Source organism: Gopherus evgoodei, chromosome 8 (assembly GCF_007399415.2).
Source record: "Gopherus evgoodei ecotype Sinaloan lineage chromosome 8, rGopEvg1_v1.p, whole genome shotgun sequence".
NCBI lineage: Eukaryota > Metazoa > Chordata > Testudines > Testudinidae > Gopherus > Gopherus evgoodei.
Window position 1 is genome coordinate 69,473,106 of NC_044329.1, and position 21,207 is coordinate 69,494,312.

General features: G+C 40.6%; 1 protein-coding gene across 1 annotated transcript in view; it reads left to right on the forward strand.

Annotated features, from left to right (window-relative positions):
• Positions 1–21,207, forward strand: part of NR5A2 (nuclear receptor subfamily 5 group A member 2) — a 105,378-nt gene that overhangs the window by 53,154 nt on the left and 31,017 nt on the right. Inside the window, exons 6-7 of the mRNA XM_030573898.1 lie at positions 5,275–5,394; positions 20,026–20,173. Of these exons, the coding sequence (XP_030429758.1) occupies positions 5,275–5,394; positions 20,026–20,173 (268 nt within the window). The remainder of the gene's footprint in view (positions 1–5,274; positions 5,395–20,025; positions 20,174–21,207) is intronic.

The following is a 21,207-nucleotide window of genomic DNA, read 5'->3' on the forward strand; positions in this document are numbered from 1 at the left end:
TTGACCCCTTTGTGGTGAGAGGGAGACCCTGGCACAAATCTATATAATGCATCAGGTTGCAGCCCCTCTTCCAGCTCCTCCAGAACCTCTTACAGAGGTTCTCTGTGCACTTCTCCCCACATCTCCTGATCCTCACACACCCCATCCACCACCCTGCATCATGAGACCTCCTCATCAACCTCCTCCTGGCATTGGCCAAGATGGTCATCAATCATACCAGGAGGAGAAAGCTGGATAGGGTGGGGGTGCTCTGCAACTGTGGAGCCTATTTCCAGTCCCTTGTCTGCTCACATCTCCGGGCAGAGTTCCTCTGGGCAGTGTCCACTGACTCCTAAGCTCCTTTGAGAAGCAGTGAGTACTGTGTGGGGCTCTCAGCCCAGTTTCCCTTTCTGGTTCCTAATTTTCAGCCTCTACCTTCACTCTCATTCCTGTTTTCTCCTTTGTTGTTCCCAACAATCAGCTGTAACTTGGACTTAGTGGCTCCCCCCCTTAATTGAGGAAACTGGCCTTTAGTTATGAGCAGGCTTAGAACCACCAGCCCCAGTATTACAAATAGTATGTACCTTCCAAATTCTGCAACAAATGAAGCAGCTATCCTACAGTCAGCAATTTCTTCACTACAGAACCCTCATTCATTCCCAAAGCAGGTCCATCTTGCGCACTGAATGAGGCAGAGTTCTGGGGAAAAAATAGTATGTGATTGTGCAGTTAAAGACTTATCATAATGCATAAGCACAATGGGGCCAAATTAAGGTTGCACAGGTAACCTGAGTTCTGGCATTTCCTAACTTTCGAGTGGTTGACCTTGCAATTTTAATGTAGACTGTGTAATTTCTTAGGTTTTTAAAAAAAAACCACAAAATTCCATCATGTGGCATCAAATTGACACCTATGTAGGTCATCAGCTGGGCTGGAATCTCTACCATATATCTCTGCCACTTAAACTAATGGAGTAACTGGTAACAGTAGTAGGCTGTCAACCTCTGTGAGGAGGATAGCAGGAGATGGCAGTGAGTTTTACAGGTATTGGCTGACAGCAAAGGAATGATAAGACCCAGGAATCCTGGGTTCCACTGACTGTGAAGAGGAATGTAGTCTAGTGAGCACATGCTCTTCTATCCATTCCCCGCCAAGCAACACCCCACTGCTCCATCCTCTTCAACCTGTACCTGTTCCAATCTTGTCTCTTTCCCATCCCTGACTCCCCATGCCAATAACATTCTCCTCACTTTGCCAGTCCCAGTTCTCACTCCTCAAGCTTCTCACCCCAGTCTCCTTGTCCATCCATTCCCAGTTCATCCCCTAGTCCCAGTTTCTTTTCCAAGACAGTCCTATTTCCCCCATCCCACCCTTCATCTGATTTGTTTTTCTTGCCCACCCTTACCTCCATTGACCTCACTCATGTTCCTCATCCCCCCAGCTCCCAGTCCGCTCTCCTTTACCAAGTTCCTTGTCCAGTCTTCCAGCTTCTTGTGGCAGTCTCTTTGCCTATCCATTTCTCGTTCTGCCCCTGCACCCTAGTTCCTTGTCAGATCTGACTCCCCTCCCTCCCTCCATCAGTTCTCAGTCTCCTTGCCCAGACAGTCCAAGTCTCCATTCTCGGCTCCTAGTCACAGTCTACTTCCAGTCACCCCTACTCCCAGTCCACATTTCCCTCTACCTTCCCACCCACACCAAGCTCCACTCCCTGTTTCTGCCAACCCCCAGGCTCCTTGTCCCAGCTCTTCCCTCCACCCCACGTAGGTCCACCTGTTGTCCTTCTGCATTTGAATCAGGCAGCTTTCTTCACATTGCCAGTGCCCAGCAGAGGAGTTACTGAGAGCACAGAATAGATGGCCTCCCTGCTCTCAGTTCATGTTCCCAGACTCAGCTGGCATGGCCAGCAACACCCCAGCACTGCAATTGCAGCAGAATCTCTGCTCAGCACTAGGCTGAAACATGCTGAGTACAGACAGAATCTTCAGGAAATTTAGCTGCTAAAAATCTGAAAAGTCTGTACTGAGCATATGTGACCTGCAATTCTCCGAAAGCTTCTAACTTGACCAAATTTGGGCAGATTTTCACGGGGCTGGAAAAAGATACATGATACATCCCTGATACAAAGGCCACCCCTCTGGTGAAATTCAAGTTCCTGTGCCAAAGCATGGGAGAGCTAGAGGTTCTCAATGAAAAAGTCACCAGGATTCTTTTTTAACAGAGGAGGAACAAAGCATTTTTCCCTAGTTTCATTCTTGGAAATTGGTTGAACTGTTTTGGCTGAAACTTTCCACAACAATGCAGACTGAGACAGATAACCACCATGGAAAATTTCAGCCCAAATAGACAAAATTTCACAAAATTATAAGCAACTGAAAACAGGAACTTATAACGGGAGGTGTCAGGCAACCTTAATAATATGCAGCACTACTAGCCCTACTTATAATAAAAGCTTTCAGTTTCTTAGGCTAAGCAAACCATACAAATAGTACCACTCTGTTGGCTGTAGCCTAAGTCTGAAAGGGTGCAACTGATAAAAAGTTCATTGAGTCCTAGAAGTTAACAATTGAAAAGACCTATTACATCACCTACTCTAGCTCTCCAGTTATGCAGGATTGTTCCCTGAAATACATTTTTCTAGTGCTTTGCCCAGTCTAGTTTTAAATGTATCAAATTGTGGGGTGTCCACTGCTTCCTTTGGAAGGCTGTTTTGCAGCCTAATAGGTCTGTCTCTAAGAAATTGTTTTAGGCAGATATTCAGCTTAAATTTTCCCTTCTGTAATTTTATTTCTCTGAATTATAAATATTTTAATTATCCTCAGTTCCTATCCATTAGTGAAGTTCACAGCCTTTAAATATTTGTTGAATCTTATCATGCTTTCCATTTAACTGTTGCCCAGCAAAACTACTGTCCAAATATGTATTCTTTTACGGCATAATCATGCAGTATCCTAAGCAAGCAAAACTTCACTTTGTGTCAGTAGGACTATTGCTTGTAATGAGACATTAGGGTCAGACCTTTAATCATTCCCTAAAAGTCAGACTCTCCACTCCTTGGTAATTGTGCTGCTTTTATATGATTCCCCTGCAATTTCTCACTCTTTTCCTGGCCAAAAAAAAAAAACAAATGTCCAAAACTAAACACAATATTCCAGTTGCAGTCACACCATTTTCACTGAGAAATACAGTTGCTGGGACCATCCTGTTCCACAAGACGGTGCCTCTTTACATAAGCAACCCAAACTGCATAGCATATATACACATTATACTGCAAGCCACTTGTTTGACGCCTCATACTACAAACCACTTCTTTGCAGCCGTATCATATTTTAAAGTATTCTCTCTAATTTGCTATTCGCTATTATCACTCATTCTGGCAAACCACTTTTAGCAAATGCTGTTTTCCCTTAATTTTAATGGTAGTTGGAGCAAGCCTTTTGTATTATTCAAATTTCAGTTCTGTGCAGTATGCCCCCACTTCTTGAGCATTAATAAATATATTAAATATAGTCCCATTATTCTCTAGATGTTTTACAATATTTTTCTCAACATGTTCTAAGTATAGAAATAAGATTAACAATGTGGCAATAAGGTATGAGCACTCATTTTTTTTTAAGCTTCATCTATGACTATTATACAGTCTTATCACAATTGCACATCTATGGCTGTTTATGTTGTATCATCTATGTCATCTGGACCAATTTCTATAAGAAAAACATTGACATTGTGCACTTTACCTGCATTTTTCTCTCAAAAGGGTTATTTTTCACTGGTCCCACTACCTAATGCCATAGAATTGGTTTAGTTTGTGTCATGCCTGTAGATTCAGACTAAGTTTTCAAAAATGAGTGCTCCTAAATCCATAGCCTGAATTTCAAAAGTGCTAAGCACATAGCAACACCTATTGATTTCAAACGTTCAGCACACTTGGATTAAGTTGCCTAAACAATTTAGGAACCTAAATTTAGGAATCTATTTTGAAAATCTTGAAAATACAGTAGCACCCTAAATCCTCTAGGTTCATTCTGGCACTGCTTACTCTCTGTATTCAGTAAGGTATACTACTCACAGGAAATGTACCCTTTATTCTGCATGTTTTTTCTTCTCTTCCCTTTTGGGAGAAGACAGACTCCTTTAATCTCAGTCTCTTCTCTGACTCAGATTATAATTGCTGCAATTGCTATGTTTCAGTGCCTGGACAATATTCTGGGAGATCAGAATCAGGACTAGTGTCAGATATGTGTCTGCTATTACCAGATTCAGTCAGTGATACAGCTCTTACTACTGTACAAATTCTCTGACTACTGCTTGTACATACATTTTATTCTCCTGCTTGAGACCATCCTGCTGCATTTTGTTTCTAGAAGCATCCTTCCTTTTTCAGTGTAACACCACCACTGATAGAGGCAGTATTTACTTCTTCATCAGCCTGCTCTTTGTCACGGGACTAATCCTGGACTTGGGCTTGTTAATGCATCTGGGATTTTGATACTTTTCTGCTGATTCTCCAGTGTGTCTAAAGAGTGAGGCTCAGTGGCAGGGAGCATGGAGAAGCTTTGCATTAGCACTGTATTTTCTGTGCCTGTTCTGTAGGTCAAATAAGATCCACTCCCCAAAGCTGATTTTCTTTTGTCAGAAGCCCTAAAATTCTTTAATTACTTCTTTTAAAATGTGTGTCAAGCTCAGTTATTCAATTTATATTAATCCATGGTGAAAGCTTCAGTTTAAAAGAACATCACCCTAATAACATAATAGGCATATAATAATATTCAGCTCTTCTCCAGAGCTTTTCACTCATAAATCTCAAAGCAGTCTAAAGGAAAATGAGTATCATCTACATTTTGCAGATAGGGAAACTGAGGCATGAGGTCACATAGCAGGCTAGTGATTGAGCAAGGAAAAGAATGCTGATCTGAGATAAGCAGCTAATACATGGAAAAATAAAATTAATTGCTCCTAGTGATCAGTGGGCATTTCACCCAGTGTCCGGTATAATTTGGTTATTATTACCCATGGATCACCTTATTCTAGCAGTTAATCAGTTGTAAATGTTCTACTTAATCATAGATGGTGCCATCTATTGACAAAGGCCTATTAGCTCCGATATCAATGTTCTGACACCAATAATTATTGACATCACTTCAGTTCTCATAACATTAAATCTGAATATCTGAAATTTAACCAGACAACTAAAAAGAGTGGTATGCTACCCTGTTCTCCTTCAGCAATCTGTGCAATATGAGTTTTGTAAGAGTTATTACCAAAGTAATACTATCAATTTTTCTGTTTGTTTTACAGGTTGATGACCAAATGAAGCTGCTTCAGAATTGCTGGAGTGAACTCTTAATTCTAGATCACGTTTACCGGCAAGTGGTACATGGGAAAGAAGGCTCTATTCTTCTGGTTACTGGGCAACAAGTGAGTGTGCAGACTCCAAGAGGTGTTGTTTTTTTATTAATCATCTTCAAAATAGCAGGAGTTTTACTAGGTCAGAAGCACTCTTGTTCTGAAATAGAGAGATTGGCTACAAATAATGTAGATAACATGACTTGTGCAGTCTGAGACAGCTGGTAAAAGACAGTAAATAGTCCAAAATCAAACACACAGCCGGTAGATTCTTGGTATGCAGTCTCATCCTACTCTGATCACCATCAGTATTGAGTCAAATTCATTGCTAATGAAAGTGCGCACTATTCCACTGACTGTGCCCGTTTCTGCTAGTGGCCTATCCACTGGAACATTAGCAGGGAACCAGGGAACTGGTCTAACTATGCCAGTATAAGTAATTTGCCACTTGTAATTTTAAAGCACTCAGTTTAAAAGGCCATCTATTTAAATGAAATTCAGGCCTAAAAGTTCAGGAGTAAAAGAAACTATTTTACAGAGAGGCTGGCTGAATGTTCTAAGCATCAGGTTTAAAATATCCAGACTTGCTAGAACCACAAGTTCAAATCCTGGCAGGAGAAACTTACCCCATTTACATCTGAGAGAGAGAAACTGAAAGTAGGGCTTACTATGCAGGGAGAATTTGTGATGCTTAGAAACTGTCTGTCAGCTTTACATTGATGCTAAAGAGCCCACCATGTTTTTAGTAATTCTAGGGTGCCAATGTCCTAGACCAAAATACTTCCAACCTCTGCTACTGTGCAGTATGCTGTGTGCTTGTTGATTGCTGCCCAGCTCCCAAGATGTAAAGCTGTGCCTCAGTTTCCCCAACAGTAAAATGCAGATAATGCCTACATCATATCAGTAATGCCTACATTAAGTAATTGTCATGACATTAAATTGCTCAATGTCTGGAAAGTACTTTGAGTCATTTGACTGAGAAGTGCTATGGATATTATTTATCATTATCATCCTTGCTATAAGCAAGATTATAGGGCAACATACAAGCTTTCAAGAGAAATGTTTGAGCTTCTGGCTGTCATTAACTTTAAATACAAGCCCATCATTCTTGGTAAATGGAGTCCTATATAGTCTGCTTTGTTAACTTGGAGACATTACGAGCTAGCCTGTGACTAGTCCTGCAAGGTAATAAAGTTAAGAGAGTCCAGAAAGCACCTTTGCCCATGAGCTGGTTACAATCACAGCCATTATGCTCTCAAAGGGAAAGGAGCGCTCCTGGCTAGTGATGCCAACCTTCTCCAAAGCCCAAGGGAAGAGCAGGATGAACAAGTGTCATAAACTTCACCTACTCCTGTCATAACATATTCCCAGATTTGGACCTTAGCGTCCAAAATATGGGTGGTTAGCATGAAAACCTCCAAGCTTAGTTACCAGCTTGGACCTGGTAAAGCTGCCACCACCCAAAAAATTAGAGTGTTTTGGGGCACTCTGGTCCCACCAAAAACCTTCCCTGGGGACCCCAAGACCCAAATTCCTTAAGTCTCACAACAAAGGGGAATAAACCATTTCCCTTCCCCCTCTTCCTTCCAGTTGTTCCCTCCCTGGGTTCCTGGAGAGATACACAGAAGCAAGCTCCGTGAATCTAAACAGAGGGATTCCACCCTCCCTATTTCCAGTCCTGGAAACACAAGTACCGAGAGAGAGAGCCAAGCTCCCCCTCCACCCCCCTCCTTCACCCAGAGGGAATGCAAAGTCAGGCTAGTAAATCTAACACACACAGATTTCCCCCTGACTTTTTCCTCCCACCAACTCCCTGGTGAGCTACAGACTCAATTCCCTGGAGTTCACCACTAAAGAAAAACTCCAACAGGTCTTAAAAAGAAAGCTTTATGTAAAAGGAAAGAAAAATACATTAAAAATGGTCTCTCTGTATTAAGGTGACAAATACAGGGTCAATTGCTTAAAAGAAATATGAATAAACAGCCTTATTCAAAAGAACACAATTCAAAACACTCCAGCAATTACACACATGTAAATACAAAAGAAAAAAAAACAATAACCCCTATTGTTTTATGATCTTTGTACTCACAACTTGGAAACAGAATATTAGAAAGCAGGAGACAGAAAAATCCTTCCCATAGCTGAGAGGGACAGACACAAGACAAGGAACAAAGAACTCCAACACAAACTTCCCTCCACCCAGATTTGAAAAAGTCTTGCTTCCTGATTGGTCCTCTGGTCAGGTGTTTCAGGTTACTCCTTTCCAGGTGAAAGAGACATTAACCCTTAGCTATTTGTTTATGACAACTCCACCCCAGCCAGCAGAACTGGGCCAGTTGCATGAAGCACACTCTGCACCCTTTCAACGGCATTGAATCAAGTACAGTATGTTTAGGGTCTCTAGTTGGAGTGCTGCACAGCTGTACTTCCCTCTTTTCAGCCACATTCCGACTGTTGATAGGAAAAAGCAGTCAGACGTCAAAGCAGCAAGCACTGAGGCTTACACAGAAAGGCCTTGTTTTATTTATGTAGCTGGCTGGAGTTTCATAAAGTGTGTGTGTGTGTGTGTGTGTGTGTGTGTGTGTGTGTGTGTGTGTGTGTGTGTGTGTGTGTGTGTGTGTGTGTGTGTGTGTGTTTCAAGAAAGCATCTTTTCAAATCATTATGGTCCCTCAGCAGTTCCTCACAGATGAGTTCCTTTCTGTGCGCGTTTCATATTCTGTACTAAGTGCTGCCCCTCAGCAACAGTAATTACCATTTCAAAAGAAAATAAACTAGCACAAGTGCATTTTACATCTCTCCAAGTTTCATAACACAAAACAATCAAGGAATGATTTGCAGTGTATTAGTTAATTGTAAATTACTACCACATTGCTTTCCATGTTCCAGGTTTCAGAAGCTAAGCGCATGGTATGTGATGGTAACAAACCATTTCCCATTAAAGAGAAACTTTAATTTCTCCAGGGTTATGTGCTATCCTACTGGATTCTCTGCATAACAATCTGCTGCCATTTTTCTTGTACTCAGAACTCAAGGAGTAGACATTACAAATTACTACAGAATACTATTCATTGTTCATGCATTTTGTTGCAGTAGTTAATGTGCAACATTTGATATATTGCCCAGGCTGCCAGGACATGAATTATTCATTTTGATCTTACCCATGCTCCCCTTATAGCTGCAGTAAAATCGGGGATGGCTTTACCATGAGGCCTATTGAGGCAGCCACCTCAGGTGCCAGACTGAAGGGGAAGGGTGCCACTAGGACCCAGAGCGTAGAAAATTGTGTCTGCTGCTGGTGCATATGTATTCTCTCTGCTCTAGATGCACAGAGATGGTGAAGTGCTGTGCTGGAGGAAGAAGGGCACAAGATACATAACAGGCAGGCAGGAGAAAAGGTGACAGGGAACAACAGAAAGCAGCAGGAGCTGCAGGGAGAGAGAGGAGGAGCCGCCTCTTATGTACCTGTCTAGCACCCCCAGGAGCTTGGACTGATTAACACCAACTTCTCAGGGAACCTCCTGTTTCCTGCTGCTTCCCTGAACCCACTTGAGGGGAACAGGCAGTCAACTGAAGTAGTAGGAGCCAGTTAGGCCCTTAAGACCCTGATATCTTCCCTCACTCAGGCCCTTCTCCAGCCTGCTTATTTGTCCCCTTCAACTGAGTGTTGAGAGCCACTAGAGCTGGCACAGAACAGCACTCATGAGTGAAAGAAGAAAATGCCCTGCTGGGGCAGCATTCAGAAAAAGCAAGCAAGCAAGCAAAGGAAGCTTTTCTATCTAAGCAGGAAGGAGCTCTCCTGAGATACATAGACACAAATGTTCACGGTGAGCCTTCCAGCCTCAATGAGGATGAGAGTGGTGAGGAGATACCCGATCTTCCAGTTAATTAGAGTGCAGGTGACCTGGCAGCTACTGCAGCATCCATATCTCCATCTCAAATGGATGTAACCATGCACATTCCTGGAGAAAAGTGTAGATCAGAGAAGAGTGGTCTTTAATGGTGCGTTTTGTAACGATAACAGAACCTAATGAAAATGTCCCTGCAATGGTGACTGTCAGAGAGCATTTTCTAGAATTTATTGACATTGATGACACTACACGTGCTGGTGTGACAAATGTGCTTCTTAAAAAGCTGGAAGACACAGGAATTGTGACAGCTGACATTAGAGGTCAGGGCTACAATAATGGTGCCAACATGAGGGGAAAGAACAGAGGAGTGCAGACACGGATCCGAGAGTTAAACCCTTGAGCTTTTTTTGTCCCATGCAGTTCTCATTCATTGAACTTGGTGGTCAGTGATGCAGCATCAGCTTCTAGTGAGGCTGCTGGATTTTTTAATATAATTCAAAGTATCTATGTATTTTTCTCTGCATGAACTCATCAATGGCAAATTTTGAAGCAGCATCTGGGAACATCCTCTCTGACACTGAAACCACTGGAGTGCCACATGATGGTAAAGTCATGTGCAGGCGATAAAGCCTATCAAACACCAAATTGGGAAGATAGATGATGCCATAGTTGCCATTCTGGAGGATAATGCTATGAGAGGAGGAGAGGAGTGGCAGAGGGAAATGGAATCACCAGAAACATACATAACTTCAAATTTCTGTGTGGCATGACATACTGTTTGAAATAAATGTTGTAAGCAAGAGACTCCAAGGTGTTGACCTTGATATATCTGGAGCAATGGAACACCTGGACAAAGCAAAGTGTCTTACCGGTCAGTGTTTTACAGTCTTACCGGTCAGATGAGGGATTTCAAAACATTCTGAAGAGTGCACAGAAGTTAGCAGAGGAACTTCACACTGAAGCTCTTTTCCCAACCATTCAGGAATACAAGAGTCACTGAAGAAGATGACTTTGATGATAAGGCACGGGATAATCCCATAAGAGACTCCAAACAACAATTAGAAGTTGAATTCTAGATGCTAGATTGTGCAGTACAGTCAGCTGAAGGACATTTCATGCAGCTCAGGGAACTAAGCAGTATATTTGGGATATTGTATGATATTCCAAAACTCTTCACTATACCTGAAGAAGATCTACAATCAGCAATGCAGGGCACTAGAGACAATGTTGACATGCGCAATATTAATGCGATTGATTTAGGTGATGAACTGAAAGCCCTTTCAAGATACATTTCAGCAGGATCAACTCCAAAGGCTGTTCTGGAATATATGTGCACAAATAAGATGACCATCCTCTTTCCAAATGCTTTTGTTGCTCTGCACATACTTCTAACACTTCCTGTAACAGCTGCCAGTGGAGAACGCAGCTTCTCCAAGCTGAAGTTAATAAAAACACATCTATACTCCACAATGACACAAGAGAGGCTGTTTGGCCTTGCAACCATCTCAACAGAGAACGAGCTGGCCCAGACTGTGGACCTTCAGGAAGCAGTTCAAATCTTTGCAACTGAGAAGGCACGGAAAGCACCACTTTAATTATTCAAACATAAAAATGCCAGCGTTTATTATGCAGACAAGAAAAGTTACATTTGCTGTTCAGGCGTTTGAAAGTTAAGTGTTACTTAAAATTTTTGAACAGGTGCTTTAAATTGTTAGTTCTCCTTTATTGGGGTAGGTAGCAGAGCAGTACCATGAGAGGAGTAGAACAGAAAGAAGGCAGAATTGAGACCTTTCAAAGTTTTGGCCCAAGCGAGGGGACATGGGGGCATGATTTGAGCTCCCCACCTCAGGTGCCAAAATCTTTGGGCCGGCCCTGAGTAAAATCCTCTGCTTTTTTAGTATGGTGTTACAAATCTAGTTGAGCTCCCCCTCCTGGACATTCATCAGACCAGCTTTGAGGGAATTGAACTACAGTATCCTGTGTGCTTTAAGCTGCTGGAGTCTTAACAGAATCCACAGGCTGCCACTAGGTTGAGATCTTCAGGCACACTCTTGGGATGCAGATTCTCCTGTCTAACACCTCATCCTGAGAGCTGAGACTTTGTGATCCAACTGACAAGGACCAATACTGACCATTCCCCCATATTCTCCTGTAACTTAAACACACTGTCTCCCAGAACTCCAGTTGTTCTGGGTCCACAGGTTAACTCTTCTAAGGCTCATGAGAGGCATAGCACAGCACAGACAGATTTTGCAGAGATTTCTAAAACTATCATTCTTCCTTTAAAAACACAAGAAATGCACAGGTCTATACAAAAATAATGAATTCTACACACATTTCCCTGCCTCAATTTCTTCACCACTCTATGGCATTCTTTGGGCTGAGGTGTCCTCTGGGCATATCCAGGATACTTCTGCTGCAGCTCATGGCTTGACTTCTGAACCAGGGAGTCTCTCGCTTTCTCTGACCTTAGTTGTTCTAGCAGCTAAGCAGAGAGCTCCCTCCCCCGCCCCCTCCCCCGCCCCCTCCCCCAGCTATGAAAGCATGCCCGACTCATCTCTTGCTACCTAAACCTTCCTGTCTCTCTCGCTCTGAGTCCCTTTAGTTTATATATCCCAATATGTCCTTTATATAACAAAAACATGTCCTTTGTTCTGCTTTTGGGGATTTTCCACTTCTCTAAAGGCCAGTCCCCAGTTGAGGGGTTGGAAAAAACTGGCTGTCCTTGCATCATCCAACCTTCTTAGCATACCTATTATGCAGGCAGAGTACAATCATTATGGTTAACTACTCTCCATCATTCCTAGTCTGGTCTGTATGTGCTACAGGCCCTGTCAGCACCTAGTGAATTCCACATTTACATAGAGGTATTCAAAACTACAGTATTTTCATAAGAACAACTCCAGAGCACCAGTCTTAATTCATAAAATTGTACAGACAGATAACCCCAGATCACCACATTTGGTCAAATCAATTCAGGTAAAAAGCAGTGAGTCACAACTTTGCCTAAAACTCAGACTTTTTTGAGATTTTTTTTAAATTTTTGACTGTCTGGCCAATTGACTAAAACAGGTCACATGATTGTCTATCCCCAATTTTGTTTGTGCAGGATTTGGGACAAGGTGAATATAAACAGTGTATAGCAATAATTGTTTTGCTGTTCGGTTTATTGTCCTCTTGTGTTCAGGTTTGCCCAAGTCTCATCTGATCTAACTATCTCTGACCAAAAGGGAAGGAAAAAACAGAACCATGACCTACATATTTAAAACAGTTAGGTTTGTCCTTAACAGTCTCTCATCTCTGATAATAAAATGGTGTGTTCATTCTAGCTGTGCTAAAAGTTTACAGTGGCATCCCAAATTACACAAAATTCACCAGACTGCAGGCCTAATCACAAATGCCAAATTCAGGTTCATCTAAAGGTTTGCTAAGGATCCTGAACCTTTCAAGTAACCCGAGGCCAAGATATTCAGCAATCTTAGCATGATTAGTGTTTGCTTAGGAGGCTTTGCTATATTATGCATTCAGTACAAAACCAGTTTACTACTGAGATTTTGAGTTTGAATCTAAAACTCAAAAAAATATATAGGGATGAGGAGCCTTACAGCAAAGAGAACACCTTTTATTAATCCTTGTGAACCAAAATTGCTGAGTTTCACGCAGTTTTACACCTAGACCCTTCCTTGGGAAATGTTTTCCTTTCTCATTCTTTAATATAGTGTTTCCCGAAAGACAACGAGGGACATTGCCAAACCATGAGCTAATGGATTGGCATGCTGGTAGCAGCATCACAAGGATGGTGCCAGGATAGGTCCCATATCAAATTTCAAGCTCTGGAACCAACAAGCAATGGGAGTAATTCAGAAGCAGTATCCCTGGAGGGAGAGGACACTATATCGTTTCTAGCAACCCCTGAGGGCAATTGAAATAGTGACACCGATGGTCTCCAGAGTGAGCATAGCCAGTCCTCCTCCAGTGGAAGGAGATTTGAAAATCTTCGAGAATGGGGGGGAGTAAAAAGAAAAATGTTAAATCATTGGAGTTAAAAGCACCTCCTCACTCCCCATCAGTGAGAAAATAGTGAATTAGTATGACACTAATTCATCTGTGTAATCATTCACAAAAGCAGAAAGTTCTGATCCCAGATCTAAACTTCCCTGAAGCTCTGGCTTGTTCAGTCTCAGGGATTTGATTCCAGGCCATCTCTATGTAGGTTGCACTCCACAGGGAGGATCATTCATTATAGTAATTCCTATAGTAATTTTGTAGAGGTCTCTGAACAGTGTGTGATAGTATTAATCAAGATGAGGTGAACAAAGGATGGAGCGGGCACTTTAACAATGGATTGTGGTGACAGAGTTAGCCAGATCCTGCATGTTACTTTAACATAACATTTATAATGTTGTTAATTTGAAGAACCTGATTTTGGTCATTACTTCTATAAAAAAATAAGTAATTGATTAAAACTGCTCTCTGTACAGCACCTTGAGAATACTTTTACAATGATAGGTTTAATAACAAAGTCAAAACAGTCACTGTAGATAATATATATATAGCCCAATACAGGAAATTGCAATCCTTTCCTATCTTGATGTACTAATGGTCTTTATAATGTAAGTTAGACAAAACAAGTACAGTACTTTGAAGTGTTATCAGTTTTACTATTTGCATATTATAGCTAATTAGCAACCCACAATAACATCATCCTAAGGGAAAGGTCCACTGGCAACTTAATTCATTATCTTCTATTATTGTGTACCATGTTAAAATGACAGGCATCTTACACTGTTCAAGTCATTACAATTTAATTAATATAACTAAAACTGATTTAACTGTACCTTCTATCTTTGTCCAAGATGAGCCCATCTCTAGAAATCTGAAGCAAATATTTATGAAAAACATTAAGTTACTGGGGCAAGTTATATATGAAAAGTTCTAAATGAGCTTTAATAGCTACATTAAAAAGTGAAATGCAGTTGCCAGTGAAAGGTATACAGTCTCACGGTTCAGCAAACAATAGAAGCATAATTATGCTTGTGATAGTAAATAATCCTTCTCTATACAAACCATGCTTGTCACTATAGTATCAAATTCTTATGAGAAAGTTTTAGGTATGAAGCTAACTTATGTTAAGTCACCTGCCTGTACACCCCCTTCCCCAAGCGCACCCACTCATCCACAAACAGTAAGTTAATATACTAAATTAGATACGAACTAAATATCACTAAAATGAAATTAAATTACCTCAGCCCATCAGAATGTCCAGTTGCTGTCCAGTTATTGAGCTGTAACTGTAGCTTTATTCCTCAGTTATGCAGTTCCTGGCACTGGTTGAAGAGGATGTAAAATTCAGAGGTACAGTTGGTATTATATAATTATACACTGTGAAAGTCACTGTAGTCTACTAGTCTGAGGACAATTATTACCCAACTAGAGGATTAGTTATTGAAAAAGGACAGTACAGTGATTATGCAAATCACTACACTATGACTTGCTACCGCCCCCCCATCCATAAGCATTCAGCAAATATGACCACTTCAGCTTCAGTCTCCCCAATCACATGCTTCCCCCATCAACTCTCTATTTCCTCCACCTGATCCTAGATGTTAAATACAATTTAATTTAAAAAAGAATTAATTTTAGGGCAGGAAAGGAGCCAGATTGTGCTTTTACATTTTGCTATTTGTATTAGGATCTGTATGGAAGAGTTCTATTGCAGTGGAATCCCTTGTGGAATTCTGGCTGGCTCAACCAGAATTCCTCCTGAGAAGCCCATTGCAGCAGGAGCTCTGCTGTCTTTCAAGAAGGTGCAGCATGCTCTCCCCTTCAGATCAGTCCTGCTCTGCTGTCCAGTGAAAGGGATGAGGACCTCATCTTTCCTAATCTGTGTTTAGGAGGCTATTAGTCCTAGCGAGAATGCCACAAGCCGTTCCATCGAATGTTGTTCTCTAGGTGGCTTGTAACATCTCGGATAAAATTCCACCAGCCAAGCGGTGAAAGCAGCCAAGAGGCATATCCCCTATTACACGGGTTCATCAAATCTGTTCCGATGTTGGATTCTTGGGCCATCAGACCCTTGCAGCCACGCAGGAACGGACCAAATGGTGAACGACTGCTACGACCAACTGTTTGGCTATGCCTTGAAGAAGTAGTCCTAGCTAGGAGTAGTAGCTCTGCTCCCAAAGACTTGCTGGCACCTGTTCAGAGCATAAGAGATTCATTGTGCCACTGCCACAACCCCTTTTGCTTGTGGACAAGGCCAGCCACAAGTCAAGTGACAGGTTGGGGAGAAATTCAGGCAGTCATGGACAGTAGCTGATCAGAGCACATGTGAGATGGAGAGCACAGTTATAATAATAAATCGTAACAGCAGCAATCAATTTGATGGTTCCTGTTAAGTCAATAGTATTCATATCCTGGCCTTCAGGCTCAAAGCTTATTTAGCCCAGAATATAGTTTTCCCTTGTAAACAAGATTTGCCTTTAATTCTTACATAGGCAAAACCTCTCATTGACTTTAGAGAGATCTTTGTGTGTAAGGACTTCAAAATTTGGCCTCATCTAAGTAAATATCTTACAACTGTATTGATCAACTTGATCTGGTTTCCGATATAAGTTTTCCCAAATACAACATCACTTTTTACAGTTTTAAGGTGGGATTTTCAAATGTACTCAGCATTGGCCTAACATTGCTTCCATTGAATTTAATGGGACTTGGGCTCATAAGTTACTTAGGCACTTGTGAAAATCTCACCCTCAAGCACCTAAATATGGATTTAGGAGCTTAGTTTTAAGCTCTTATTTTTTAAAGCATCAATTGTCATGCTGAACCATCTTCTGCATTAAAATCTGTTGCACAATATCAGACCATCGCTCTCAAGGCAAAAATCATCATTTAATTTCAATTGGATTTTTGGTTTAATTAACCAGCATTGATGGCACAGTATGACTCACTATTAGGTAAAAGTTATGCTCTTCAGTATACAAGTGCATATGATGTGAATTTCCAGCTCAAGTTACAAGTAGTTTATTTGGATGTTTTTAGAGAGACGTGGTGAATGACGTAATAGCTTTTATTGGACCAACTTCTGTTGGTGAGAGAGGCAAGCTTTTGAGTTTACACAGAGCGCTTCTTCAGGTCTGCGGAATGTACTCAGAGCATCTGAGCTAAATACGAGGTTGAACAGATTGTTTAGCATAAGTAGGTTACACATTTCAAAGAACCATTCAAGGTGGCCCTTTTAACTCCTTTCCAGTCATAGAGGGGAAAGGAAAAAAACTGGGGGAGTTAAGTGTGTTATAGATTGTTGTAATAAGTCATAAATCCAGTCTCTCTATTCAGTCCACGATTTTTAATATCTAGGCAAAGTTATGAATTTAAGCTCCCAGGCTCATCTTTTGAAGGTGTTGTGCAGATTTCCTTTGAGGATGAGAACTGAGAGATTAGATACAGTGCTTTGTAAAAAGTATTCACCCACTGGTGATATAGTGTTTTTGTCTTATATCATTTTTCTGTGTGAGTTCATTTGAAAGTGTAGTGATTGCCTCATTTCACTCACATAGTTGTTATTGGGGCATTTAGTTCACTGGATGAGATATACCATATATTGTGATAGGCATGTGAAGGACCCATGGATGATCTTGAAAGATGTGTTAATCACGGTAGCCCGCAGATTTTGCATCTGTTGTTCTGGCAGGGTCTGGTGTTTTGAGTTGGTGAGTCCTGGTCTGAGGGAGCTTGCTTCTGATGATGAGCTAGGAGAGGTTGGAAGATTGTTTGAAGACCAGAAGAGGGAGTTTCAGGAAAGATTTCTTTCAGGATGATCCCCATCAAGTATGGGTTGTAATTGTTTGAGGATACCCAATATGGTCTCCAATGTGCAGTGGTAGGTGACAACTAGATGTGTACATTTGGAGGGGGTGTATTTCTGTACTGAAGCAGGTACTCTTGGGTCTTTGTGTAGCCCATTCCATGATGGAGTCTCCTTTTTCGGTGGAGTGTCCTTGTTTAGTGAAGGTGGTTGTATGTTAAGATGTATGTCCTGGTCTTTCTCCTCAGAGCATATTCTGTGGTATCTAAGTGCCTGGCTGTAAATAACAGATTGCTTGGTGCATTTGGGATAGTTACTTGATGTGTGAAGATAGTTGTGGTTATCTATCAGTTTCTAGTATTTAATTGCTTTGATACAGAACTAAAATCCACTCTGACCAAACACCTCTAGTTGTGTACACTGCGAACAGAGAAGGCAGATAGGATAGCATGCTGTTTAACGTGAACACTTTTTTTTCAGAATAGACATTAACTGAGGCTTTTTCATGCACAGTTGACTTTATATAAACTGATTGACACCTTTGGGGGTCGTCTTTCCACTGACTCATAATTTTTCTCACTCCTGAAAAAGGCTTCTGTACACCCAGTATTCTCTAGTTAAAGCTGAAAATTCAACTCATCATATTTACACAATAAAAAAAATCCATTCTGTCTTGTTTTTAATTGCAAACCTCCTCAAGGGACCAATTCTCCTGCTTAGGAGGCAGCCCTGTGCCTTCTACTAGAGAACCAAGTGCAGTCAATTATGGTAATGAAATGTCAATAAATATAAAAATTTAATACAGTCTGCTCTTAGTGAGTGGCAGATGAGGACTTGCCTCCCAGACAAATTTGCTGGTGCTGCAAATTTTAAGTGCACCTGAAAGAGTAGCTGGTTGCCTGAGAGCTCTCCAGTAGAGGGAAGGTGGGACATTCAGACACCTATTGGGTTTTTCCATTATAGTATAATCACAGCAGTAAGGCCAGTAATATTCTTGAAATCCATCCAAACATCTGAACTTATTATGAGAAAGTGAAGATCATATTTTCACCCATGAAGATTCTGAAATTGGTACAGCAATGAGCGATTTTTTTCCCCTAACAAAGCAGTACAGTTACAAAAGGAGAAATTAAGTTGTGAATGAGATGATTTTCCTGTGAATAATTTCACAGCAGTAAGCAATTAGTATCATGTCACTACTAGAAAATTGCTGTTCTGACGGATATGTTAACATTACAATTTTTTATTTACTGAAACTATTAATTTATATTGGTGATTATGGTGGTTTGTGGGATGCAGCTTGGGCCAGAGGCAAGAACACAGGGTTGCAAGTCAGACTCCTGGGTTCTAAATTCTGGCTTTTTCACTGACTTTTTTTTTAAACAGCTCTGGTGTGTGATGTTGAAACTTGAAATTTAGCAGAGAGAATGTCTCCTTCTTACAAATAAGTGGGCAGGTGAAAACTGGCTTTTATTTATCAAAGCTACTTTATCAAAAAAAAAAGTACTTTGTGCATGCACACCAAGTTTTGTAATTCAGAGCATGAATTCCAACATTTGATTCTTTCTGCACATGTGAGGATAGTGTAGGAAAGTTCATAGGCAGTCCTAGCTCCTCTACAGAGTAAATCAAGTACATACCAACGAAGGCAAACCCCCAAAGCAGTCCTGCTTTCCTCCCTATATAAAGAAATCTGCTACATTCATTGCAGCAGTTGAATGGTGTGTTGTGGATGAGGCTGCTGTCTGTATCACTCCTGCTTCACTCCTCTGAGAGAAATTAAAGTCCACAAGAATTCACTAAAGCAAACGGGAATTCATTGGCTTGACAGGGGTTGAGAGAGATAGAAACCACTCCCACAGCCCTGAGAATTTCTATGGGACTACAGTTGTAGTTCCAATTTATGGGCTGGAAAAGAAGACACTGCCCCTAACTGTCCCATTTATGGAGGTTGCCAGAAGCTGCACCACTCCTCTCAAACACCTGGCACCAGTCTCCCCTGGATCAATGTACTCAGAGCAGTCCTGGAACCCACTTCCTTGGTACACAACAGGAGCAAAGGCCACCCTATGAGGCTCCTCTACCAGTGCCCTCCAAGCAAGGGTACCAGAGTATTTCCTTAGTACAAAGGACCTTGTACAAGACCTCTGCCAATGGGTAAATTTCACTCAGTCAACTCGGTTACAGTGAAATGTTATCTGAAGTTGAGGGTGGATTTCATCTTATAATAAATAAATACATAATAATAATTAGCTCCTATGTAGCCCTTCTCAAACATAAATTTAAAAGTGCTTTCCACTGAAAATTCCTTTTTTAAAGTACAGGCTTCAACTTCAGAGCAGACAAGTCAGGCCGGATTCTGCCTTCATTTACATCTGAGCAACCCAACTGAAATCAGGGATGTATAAATGAGGGCCAGATATGGCTCTTTATATTTTAGGTACAGTAACCTTTTTGATCCTCAAAATAAAGTCCTATGGTGAAAGCCTGGCCCCCATTAAAGTCAATGGCAACATTCCCATTGACTTTAATTGGGCCAGGATTTCAGCCCGTTGAATCAAACTATTTTTATGTTCCGGTTGGTAATGACACCAAATGTTCCTGATCAAGGATCAGATATGCACTGTACACACACACAATGAAAAGATGGTCCCTGTCCGAACAGTCTTACAATTACAATCTAGATATAGGATGAGAGACAACAGTTGGATACAATGAACAACTGGAGGAGACAGTTTTAATAACACATAGTGTCATATCAAAAATATTTTGTCTTTTACGTTAGTACAAACCAATACTCAAAAATGTTGTTACATACCATAAACTCACATGCTTTACACCAATAACATTTGAAAATTACAATGCCGTGCAAGAATAGGTTTCTAAACAAAATCTTCTTGATTTGATTCCATAGTTATTTTGAGATTAAAGTAAAATGTTTTACTTCCTGGGGTATCTCACTTGTATAAGATTTCTTGAGACTCTCCAACTGGACACGATATCTGGCAATGATAATCAGACAAAAATATGACTTTCTTTTACAGATGGATTATTCAGTAATAGCATCTCAAGCAGGAGCCACCCTCAACAACCTTATGAGCCACGCACAGGAGCTAGTAGCAAAGCTTCGTTCCCTGCAGTTTGATCTACGAGAGTTTGTGTGTCTCAAATTCTTGGTGCTCTTTAGTTTAGGTAGGTAAATCCTATTATTTGTGCATTATTTAATACTGATATTGTTTAATTGAAAACCTTTGGCTTCATAAAATGTTTTTTTATTTTTTTCCTGAAAAAATGAAGTAAGACTGAAACATATTTTATGATGTTCACAGTAACCTGGAAATTATTTTTGAATTATCACATTTGGGGAAATGCTATAGAATGTAAGAGGGATTTACAAAATAGAGTCCTGTGAAAGTGATTCTATGGGATTTAAAAGGGTATGATATGCTTTCAATGTGTACTTTAACATGCTATAAAATTTTAAACCAAATTTTACTACATTTTAAAGGAGGGTTCAGAAAAACTATAGAAAGGCATAATTTTGTGTTGAATTCTATAAAGCAATTCTGTAAGAGCTGGTTGAAATATATATGTATTTTGGAAGAGCGTGCATGGTAAGTACACACAGTCTTGTTAGCATTTTGGTGTCAGTATTGCAACACATAAACCAACAATGTAACTAATAGTTTTTAAAAGCACAATGAAAGGCTCTATTAAAGTGCAAATAAATGATAGTCATTTTATGAAAGATCTATCCAGGAAATAGACTTTAAAGAGAAGATTATTTTGTACCAGTGGAAAGGCCTTAGAATGGAAAAGATACCTATGCGAGACAAATTAGTTAAATCAGTGCTCCCAATGAATCAGTCAAGAAAAATCACTCTTGCCAGGAATAAAAAAGGGATTAGAGAGATGGATTCTTATTGATTTCAGGAGACCAGATTTTTCTGCCTGTCTTCTGTTTTACGTGTTCATTTTGTTGACTTAATAAAGCCGGCAAATACAGTTTTGCCAGGTGAATTTATTATATGCTGGCAGACAGCTGAAGGAGGAGACTTAAAAAATATAAATACGGCCAGATCCAACCATCCCTCCATAGACAAAAATCCCATTTATATCAAAGGACATTTTGTCCAAATAGAAGGTGCAGGGACTGAGCCAAATGTAACAAAAACAAATACCTGTAAATTTCAGCACTACTGATATTTTTCTTTAATTTCAAGTTA